Here is a 10,072-nt window from a genome sequence, read left to right as displayed (position 1 = left end):
CAAAAGACTAGCTAAAAGTATCAAAAGACTAGCTAAAAGTATCAAAATACTAACTAAAAGTATCAAAAGAATAAAGTTTCAAAAGACTAGCTAAAAGTATCAAAAGAATAAAGTATCAAGCTAAAAGTATCAAAAAACTTGCTAAAATTATCAAAAGACTAGCTAAAAGTATCAAAAGACTAGCTAAAGTATCAAAAGAATAAAGTATCAAGTATCAAGCTAAAAGTATCAAAAGACTTGCTAAAAGTATCTAAAGACTAGCTAAAAGTATCAAAAGAATAAAGTATCAAAAGACTAGCTAAAAGTATCAAAAGACTAGCTAAAAGTATCGAAAGACTAGCTAAATGTATTAAAAGAATAAAGTATCAAAAGACTAGCTAAAATTGTCAAAAGACTAGCCAAAAGTATCAAAAGACGAGCTAAAATTATTAACAGTTATGCTAAAACTAACAAGTTAAAAAAGGCTAAAACTAAAAATAATAAAGCACTAATTATATGTTGAAAGTACCAAATTGTAGTTGAAAAGCTAAATGCATCAAAATGCTAGCTAAAAGTAGTAAGTGTGTAGCTTAAAGTAAAGATAAAAGCAACAAAAATTAAGCTAAAAGCTAAAATTAATAAAAGGCTACATTAAAACTAAATGTATCATAAGAAAATTGGTGAAGCAGATTTTAAAAGAAAAGAAAATATCTGATCGAACCTTTATATATTTTTATGTGGGGAAATTATCTTAAAGTAAAGTTAAACATGCTGAGAGTATAGAAATATAAAAAACCAAGAGTCAGCATTCATTTCCAGAATGAGCTGATCGTTTTAATGGTTGTACAGCATAAAGTGTGCAGTAGTCAGTTTGTAAAAAGGAAAATAAAGTATGGTAACAAAACAAAACAACAAATCAGCATTCACCAAAGAAATACGATTTCGTGTGCACAGTGGATTTTAGCTTATCAGAAGTGAGAGAATGCTTAAATTAAAAGAGGAACTACTGACGAGCTGATTAAATGTCCACGAAGACAATTGTTGTAAACACCAGAGACATGTTCATGAAGGCGTGCTGTAGTGGGCTCTGTGTTTCACTGATACAATAAAGTGTGCTTGCTTCAGGCTGGAGTGTGACATCAACAGAACTGGGTTACATATATGTTGTGCTAGTTATGTTAGACGTATGTTTCTAAAAATGTGGGTTAAGTATAAAACAGAAGGCTGCTTTTTAAAAATTATTTTGCATTTACTGAAAACAATGGCTTGGTTTTGTGTTTCAGCCTCCAGAGATGCTAAAACGGATGGTACCTTTCAACTCGTCTTTTAAATCAAACAACAAACAAGTAATCTGATCCTTTTGACCCTTTTATTAATCTCGAGTGCTGTTTGTCATTTTTTTCCTCCGCGCTCACACATCAGGTTAAATCGTGGCTCAGTCTAACCTGAGTGGATTTGCTCGTGTTTTGAATGTTCGTTCTGTTTGCTGCATCGCTGCCTTTTGATCGAGCTGTTTGTGCATGACTGCTTTTTCATCGATTCGGAGCCGTGACAGTGCGCATGTTTAGTGTTGGAATGCACCGCGGTGTCACTGCAGTGAGTCGTTTTCAGTTTTTACCGGTAAGAAAAGGTTTCCACATCAGATGTGCTTCCCTGAAAACACTGCGATGGTACGGCGTGTGTTGTGAGAGAACAGCAAGGCTGTTTTTCTTCATTAAATCCCAAGTTTTATTAGATTTATCTGCAGTTCCAGTTAGTTTTTAATGATGGAGCTGAAGCCAATAAATTAAAACATTACAAAGGTTGTAATTTTTTATGTTTAATTTAAAGTGTTTGTGCAGGAACTATAAAGAAACAGAGATTAATGTTTGTTTATTCAATATTGTTCCGATTCCTTCCCCCTCCTGTAAAATTAAATAACCGAGGTCCTCAGATGAATTAGTGTTGGTTTACTTTTGTTGTTACTGAATTTATGTTGGAGGCTTAATTGCTTTGGAGTTATTGATTGTGACGTTGAACTTGTCAAAGGAAATCTGGCCTCTTGTTTTCACAGCTCATGTTCGGTTCGATAACTTTGTCTTTATGTGTTAAACCTTTTTTTATCAACTTTATGTTGCTTTTCTTTCAGGGATTTCAAAAACACGTGGATGACTTTGACCCCTACTCCATGGTATTGTATGCTTGTGCTCGTTTGCTCTGCAGAAGTGCAGAAATATTCTGCAGATCACAGATTAAATTGACATTGAATAACTTTTAAATAGTAAAAGATAGAAATACAAAGCATGTCTGCTTGTATAGTTATTATATAGTCATTTACCAAAGCGGTTGCTAACTAATTCAGTATCTGAAACAAGCAGGTCTGTCTGTTCACATATACAACTTAATTTAAATCAATATATTTAAAGTAGATGTGGATTTTTAAAGTTTTGATTAAAGTTTGAACTAAAGTTTATTTGAGGAGGTTTGATTTAATTTAGCACAGTTTTTAAATCTAAAATAATTTGGTCAGCACTTTGTAGATGCCACTCTGTTTCACCAAAGTTTTATTATGATTTTTTTTTATTTTAAAAGTTATTTGAAATAATTTGCTGTTATTTAAGTCACTCGGAAGGTTTAGTGTATTGTGTTTATATTAGCTTTATGCATGAAAATATTTTTTCTTAGTCACTTTGTTGGGCTGGTTCTTTGTTCGTCATTACAGGAATTTAATAGAAATTTATTACCCTTTTTTTTTGTTTTTCATTTTGTAGCCTGTAAAACTGCAGATGGAGCCTTTGACCATTAGTCAAATGCTCAACTCAACTTTATTTTTATAGCTCATTTATCAAACACAAGCAGTGCCCAAAGTGTTTAAAAGAGTATTAATAAGACTTAAAGCAGCAGTTTCACAAAATAATAATACTGGTGCCAAAATTAAAAATTAATCAAACCCACAGTTAAATCACTAAATAAAAAAAAAAGGATTGGCATATTTAAAAACAAATGTGATAAAACAGACACAGCACAGATAAAATACTCAAAGCTCTTTTTAAAAAGTAAAGTTTTTAGTTTAGTTTTAAAACGATAAATCTGTCACAAACAGGAAGTTGATTTCAGAGCTGGGAGCTGAAAACTGATCAATTAAATTGAATTTATGTTTTTATGTAAATTATGCGAAAATAAGCATCATTATCTTTGATATTTCTTAGTAATTGGCTGTAATGGGCTGTTTTCTCCATTATTCTGTTGATAGTTCTCCACGGAGCAGATAGCGGGCCGGGATGTGAGGTTGCTGAGAATCAAAAAGGTAGCTACAAAACCTTCTCCAGTTATTAAAACAAATCTCTTGCAGGGTTTTGATATTCTGAGACGTGGCTGAAAGAGGTTTATTTATTTTCTCTCTTTAAAGAGCGGACAGCTTGATGTGGCTTTGGAGGGAGGAGCCGACTCCCCCTTGGGAAAGTTGGTGGTGTCCTCTGTTTATGAAGGTGGTGCTGCCGATAAGCACGGTTAGTTCACTGTGAGCTCTTCAGGGGTGCTGCATGCTGTAACAGGTCGAGCTGGGACACGGTGCAGCTGGGTTTGACTGGCCCATGGGCCACCTACTTGTGTTTTACTTCAAACTCTGCCCAATTTTTTTTTTTGAAAATACAGTAGTCCCTCGTTTATTGCAGGTGTTACATTCCTGACACCCCCCCTCCCCCCGCAATAAGTGAAAATCCACGAAATAGCAACGTTATATTTATAGTATTTATATATATTTTAATGCTTTAGAAATCCTTCCCACACTCTTGCAATGTTCTAAACTCTTGAACCTACTTCATTTTAACAACATAGGTACAGTACTGTATATGTAGCTACTAAATTTTACCTGACGGGCTCTGCAGAACAGCAGCAGCTCTCGGTTCCGGTCCGACTCTGTTCCGTTTCTGCAGACCTACCTTGCAGCAATGAAGCTCACAATCAATGTTCCAAACTCTTAAACTTACTAATTTTAACAACATACTTATATGCAGCTACTGAGTTTTACTCACTAGCTCTGCAGAACAGCAGCGGCTCGGTTCCGGTTCGACGGTTCCATTTCTGCGGACCTACCCTGCTGGTTCTGGTCGGCTCTCTGGCTCAGGTTATTGGTGGTGGCTCCAGCTGGAGCGCCGGACCTTCGGCTGCACACGTCTCACTTGGAAGTCCTCTTGGGCTGGCTACCATCTCTCAAGATTCACAGATAGGTCTTGGAGATCCAGTTCTGGTCCTGTTTGGTGGGTTCCATGTGGCTCTCTGCACCCGCTGGGCGCCGAAGTCACTGTAATAAGCACCAAACTTTTTCCAATCAGATCAAAACTTCCCTCTAGTGTTTCAGCAGAAGGAAATGGGGCTTCTCGGCAGGGCCCTGTTGACTTCTGGGAAATGTAGTTGTTATGAGCACAGTGAAGGCTTATTGAGAGAAAACTACAAAATGGTGGCACCTGTCTGAAGTATTTTATCTTTTCGTTAACTTTTTACTGTACAGTATCCCGTACTGTCCCAGTCGTGTGTGTAATATTAAAGTTGACAATCGTGTGTCGTGTACAAATTTTTTTCTCGTGTTCAATCTTTGACAAATTGCGATAGAGCGAGTCTACGAAAGTCGAACTGTGAAGTAGCGAGAGACTACTGTACTATCAAACAAAGACACTAAATATTAAAACTATACACTTTGAAACGTTTTACTTATCTACAGTGACAAAACCCAGTGTGCCTTTGTGTTCGTATTTAACCATCTTTCTGTTTTCACGTTGGGGATTTTCAGAAGTTAAAGGTCTCAGCTGTGTGTTTGTAGGTGGGATTGTCCCCGGGGATGAACTTATGGCCGTGAACGGGAAGATCCTGATCGACGCTACTTTGACTGAAGGACAGAACTCTCTGGCTCGAGCCTGGAACAGTGGAGGGGTACGAGTCCGATTCTTACTGAGATATAGAATTATGCACAGTAACAGGGTGTAACTTTTTATTGATTGTTCTTGATTCAGCTTGAGCTCATATTTCGGATCGATTTAGTCGCATGAAGATTTTGAATCTTTCCTCAGGACTGGATCGATGTTGTGATTGCCGTCTCCCCTCCTAAAGATTATGAAGATGAAGTGTAAGCATTCTTGTTATTGCTTATTTAAGTACAACATTCTTGTTGTTGCACCAAATATTGGTTCAGTAGTTAACAAATCTGTGCGTGTTCGTGTGCGTGTGTGTGTAAGCAGCCCTAAGGCAGCATCAGTCAGTCCCACTGTGAACAGAAAGGTGTTTGAAGGCAGCGCAACACTTTACAGACACGGTTATCTACTTCAGCACTAACACCACCTCTCCTCCTACTTCACCCTCGTTCGGGTAATCCGCTTCAACCCTCCTTTTCTTCCCTTTACAAAGGGGAGGGAGGGTGCTTGGTGTGCCTCGTGGTTTTGTTTGGGCTTCAGGACATGTGACAGTCAGTCAATCAGAATAAAACAAGAACAACAGAGCAGTTTTGTTAGTTTCTTTCCAGTTTGTCTGTTCCAGCTTGGCTTAATGTAAAACTATAACTGGGGCTTACAGTGTAAAGAATTCACTTTTTCTGTTAAGAAGCGGTTAAAACGAGGTGAAATGTGCCATTCAGTGATAACGTCCTGCTGTCTGAAGACACTCGCCTGTCCCATCATAAATCTAGTCGTACATTCTGCCTCGTGTCGTCGGGTCATGGACACCGTGAGGCCCCTGCCAGCCTTCAGCAGTCGCTCTGATTGATGTTGTTCCACGGGACTGTTACATGTTCTAACGTTTACTTTGAATCTGAATGACCCGACCCAGAAAATGAAGAAACCGTTTTCTTTTTGACCGTTTTTAATGTTTACCCTGCGTTCGTGTGTTTGTTTGCTTGTTTGTTGTGATCAGGGTGCAGTGACCGTGATAAGCTTGAAATAATTAACGTTTGCACAGTTTGTACTTTACAGGAGGTGAGCTAATGAAGAATATTAGTTTTTATTGCTTTGTCTGGGTGCATTTGAACTCACTAGATCAGAGAAAATGAGTAGATTTTACGAGTAATTCTAATTTCTCCTGCAGGACGTTCTTCTAGTCCACATGCCAAGAAACCAGGAGCGATCACGAAGAAGCTTCTCCTCCACCTTCAAACAAAACCTTGAGCTGCTCTTTCAGCTGGAACCTCTCGCTGCTCTTTGAGACTGAGCCAGTTGTCTTTTAGGCTGACAGCACGCGGTCCACGTTCGTTGTCCCCGTCTTGTTTTTGTCAACGGACTGCGCAGTCAATGTTTCGTAGTCCTCAAAATAACTGACCTCATTTCGGCTGATCTGCATCTGTCAGTAGAAGGATGAGGAATTATAGATTGTAATCAATAACGTCTCCCATTTGCTTTTTCCGACGCTTATTAGCCAGCAGAGACTAAACATGAGGTCCTCTTGTTTCGATTGATTTCCTATTTCTCTTTTAAAGCACAGTTTATAGGCTAATGAAACTTAATGATACAAGCAGTTCGTTCTCAAATGAAGCCTTTAAATGAGGACAAGAATTAGTGCTTTAAATCAAGATTTTGTGTTTTTTAATTGTTCACTCTTTTAGGTTTTGATATATATAAATATTTGAGATTTGTGTCTCCAATAAAGTCCAGGATTGACCTCCATCTGTCTGCATTTTTCATAAAAACACAGTTGATTTTACTTGAATGAAAACTCCTTTCCATTTAAGAGCGTTTAGTTATTAATAAAATGTGTTTTTTGCTGTGAAATTTGCACTTTATCAAAAGTGAAACTGCAAAGTAAAGGAGGTAAAGGTAATTAACAAGGAATTAATTACTTTAATAACAAATTTACAAAGAATTAAAAGTAATTAAATCTGATCATCTTTGATGCTGAAGACCTGTAGTTACTGTAAATGTGTTTTAAATAACATTTTAAATATATTGCTTTGTGTTTAAATACTAGTGCTCTGATGAGAATAAACTTTTGAAATTGTCAATTTTTTTAAGTGTAAAAATTAAACTGTTAGCAATAGCTATGACGAGTTTACCTTATTTACCACAAAATCTTTTCTTTTTAAAAAAAAAGTAAAGCATTCAAACATTACATTTGCTCTAAATTCATTGCAGTTTATTTATAATGTGCTAATTCTCAACAAAACTCTGAGCATCATACAAAAAAAATGTCCAAACCATACATCTGATCCAGACCCAGATTACAATGTGGTGCGTTCACATATGGCACATTACGAAACATCAATTTATAAAAGTTACATAAAGCCATCTGTTTGTGTCAGATCTTTATTCTGTTGCAATCTCCCATCCTGAGAAGCACGTTGGCGACAGTGGAAAGGAATGACTCCGTTTTAGCAGAAAGAAACCTCCAGCAGAACCAGGCTCAGGCTGAGCAGCCGTCTGCCTCGACTGGCTGGGGTTAAAGATGATAGACAAACGGGGTCAGTCCAGATGTGGCGTCTATGGAAACACAACAAAACAGACGAGAATAATGAAAAATGTGGAGAACAGAGTGAGGAACTGTGGTCAGTTTGTCCTCCCAGCAGTCGACCTATAACTAAAGGATAGCTCAGGAAACACAAGTTAACTATAGGATTTATAAAGGGTGTCACCTCAGAAACTTGACATTGGTTCCACACGAGAAACTAGAGCCCATTTTACATTTAGAATCTTTATAGGAACCACATGTAAACCTGCAGTCTGGGAGGAAAGTGCTTTGTGTGGAACAATAAAAGCTTCTGGCAGGAGTGTTCTGGATCCACTGAAGACTTTTAGAGTTTGAGAACCAGGTGTTTCTAGCCTTAGTAACATTGCACAGCTGGACAAAGTCCTGGAACCATTTTTAATGTTGGTGTTAAAAGACGAGTCCAGGTTCAAAACAGCCTGAAGTTCTTTACATGAGAGCTGGAGGTCCAGTGGCTTCAGAGCTTGTTCCTAAGATGCTACCATCTAAAACCCGATTATTAATATCAATAATGAACTGATGGGTTCTCATTTTTCCTGTATTTAATACATTTTGTATCGATTTATTCCAACCACGGTAAGCCACTTTTGCAGTAATGCGTCCACAGGGGGCAATGGTGGTCCTTGTTGAATTTTGGACCCGTGACTGATAAAAATATAATTTTAGGTAATGGTATTAAATAGGTTAAGATGAGATTTGGGATTATTTGGGTCAAATGCACATTTTAAATTGGAATATAAGGGACAGTTCGTGCAGTTTAGGACGTGAGGTCGTGCGCGTGTTTCACACCATCCCGCCTGGTTCTTATATAACAGCTCATTGTCTCGTGGCGTCTGTGCGCCAGGCTTGGAGACCTCCTCTGCTCTGGTTCAGGACAGATTCCAAAGGTGGCCTTGAGAGATCTGCCTCCCTCCTCCCTCCTCCTCCTCCTCCTCCTCCTCTTCCTCTTCCTCCAAGGTACCGTGGATCAGCACCGTGGACAGCTCCCAGCCTCCTCACGCAAACCGCCGCCTGCGGTTCGCTGCTCCGGCGCAAAGTAGGGCGCGGAGAGTCCGGGGCGCACCCCGAACCCATGCGAGACTGCGGTTCCGTGGATCTACCCGCTTTTGGCTCAACAACCGGATGTGACCCAGCTGAGGATCGTGTCTGAAGTCAGAAGCTGGAACAATGATCTCACGGTACAAACCGGTAAGAAGCGACTCTTCCCTTGTTCGTGCAGGAGAACTCCTCTGCTCCTCCCGTGCTCGTCTTTAACCCACGTGGGGAAACAAGCACATAAATCTACACATATTCAAAGAGCAGAGATGGATCCCCGTTTAAACCAGTCAGTTCAGGTCGTGTTAGTCCATGAATCAGCTGCGTGGAGTCGTTAATGGGAACATCCATCATGCTGGAGGGGAATTAGAGAAGAGTGAAATATGGACGGTTGTGTTGGAGCTGATGGAGAACATTTTAAAACGCGCAATCCCACCTTCCTCCTGTTCTCTCAACAAGTGGCAATAAAAAATAAGATTAATTGTAAAACCCAGGGTCCACTTGAGCCATACTCACATGCTCCAACACCATGGCTGCTGCTGGTTGTGATGCTGACGGATTTTGTGGATCCTGTTGCTGCTGTAGGCCTATTGAATCACCAGAGTCCTTAATATCCAGTTTGTGCCCCCTTCATCCCCTCTGCTGCTCCTCTTCTTCATGCACCTCTGTCTGATGCTTTAATTCAGCCAAGGTCATTCATGGGTAACCTGTCCAGGTGTGCCCATACAGTGAGTGCAGGTTAATGAATCATATTTAAACGTTCACAGAGCAAACACTTGGCTTATTTTTCCTTTGATTTGTTTGTATTATGAATACAAAGCTAAACAATTGTTTGTGATAATGCTGACTCAGTTAAAATAGTTGTTTTTCTGATTAAAGTTCATTTTATGGCTTTTTGAAATCAAACACTTCTGCATATTTAAATGATGTATTCATCAAAATGTTCAGCTCGATCAGTGAGAAGGTCGCTGGTTCAAATCCTGTCCCGGGACCTTTCTGGGTGGAGTTTGCATGTTCTCTCCGTGCATGCGTGGGTTTTCTCCGGGTACTCCAGTTTCCTCCCTCAGACCAGAAACATGCATGTTAGTCTGATTGGTGACTCTAAATTAGGTGTGAGTGAGAGAGTGAATGGTTGTTTGTCTTGTTTGTCTCTATGTGTCCCTGTGATGGACTGAGACCTGTCCAGGGTGTCCACGTCTCTCGCACAGTGACTACTGGGTAAGGACACCAGTGACCCTTGTGACCCAGAAAGGAAGAAGCGGATAAAGATAATGGATGGATGGACTGTAATGCACATTATGTCTTTCAAAGCATTGTTGCCAGATAGATTTATCTTTCCATTAAGACTTAAAGACAAAAACATTTCTCTCCTTCTTTCCTTTCTGGATTTACTCCTTGTTGAATTCTGTATGAATTTTAAAATCCTCCTCCTTACTTTTAGAGCTTTGAACATCTTTGCTTCTATTTACACCACTGATTTATTGACACGTAACATCTTGATAGAGATGGTAATCTGCTATTTCCAGATCACATGTGATCGAAGGGAGATCAGGCCTTTTTTTTTTTAAATAAACCCCATCTGGACTCAAGCACATTGTTTTTCTATATACGCCCCCCC

The 10,072-nt window shown here is 39.1% G+C and overlaps 2 protein-coding genes across 2 annotated transcripts in view; both read left to right on the top strand.

Annotated features, from left to right (window-relative positions):
- The window catches only part of ush1c (Usher syndrome 1C), a 21,426-nt gene extending 15,216 nt beyond the window's left edge, over nucleotides 1–6,210 (top strand). The window contains exons 15-20 of the mRNA XM_037683428.1: nucleotides 2,108–2,149; nucleotides 3,212–3,265; nucleotides 3,368–3,467; nucleotides 4,778–4,887; nucleotides 5,025–5,080; nucleotides 6,031–6,210. Of these exons, the coding sequence (XP_037539356.1) occupies nucleotides 2,108–2,149; nucleotides 3,212–3,265; nucleotides 3,368–3,467; nucleotides 4,778–4,887; nucleotides 5,025–5,080; nucleotides 6,031–6,043 (375 nt within the window). The 3' untranslated portion in view covers nucleotides 6,044–6,210. The remainder of the gene's footprint in view (nucleotides 1–2,107; nucleotides 2,150–3,211; nucleotides 3,266–3,367; nucleotides 3,468–4,777; nucleotides 4,888–5,024; nucleotides 5,081–6,030) is intronic.
- A 2,335-nt stretch (nucleotides 6,211–8,545) lies between these two features.
- abcc8 (ATP-binding cassette, sub-family C (CFTR/MRP), member 8) overlaps nucleotides 8,546–10,072 on the top strand; it is an 83,476-nt gene continuing 81,949 nt past the window's right edge. The window contains exon 1 of the mRNA XM_037683183.1: nucleotides 8,546–8,607. Within this exon, the coding sequence (XP_037539111.1) occupies nucleotides 8,587–8,607 (21 nt within the window). The 5' untranslated portion in view covers nucleotides 8,546–8,586. The remainder of the gene's footprint in view (nucleotides 8,608–10,072) is intronic.

Source organism: Nematolebias whitei, chromosome 10, assembly GCF_014905685.2.
Source record: "Nematolebias whitei isolate Nwh7 chromosome 10, NemWhi1, whole genome shotgun sequence".
In the NCBI taxonomy this organism is placed as follows: Eukaryota; Metazoa; Chordata; class Actinopteri; order Cyprinodontiformes; family Rivulidae; genus Nematolebias; species Nematolebias whitei.
This window is presented reverse-complemented; position numbering and strand designations above follow the sequence as displayed.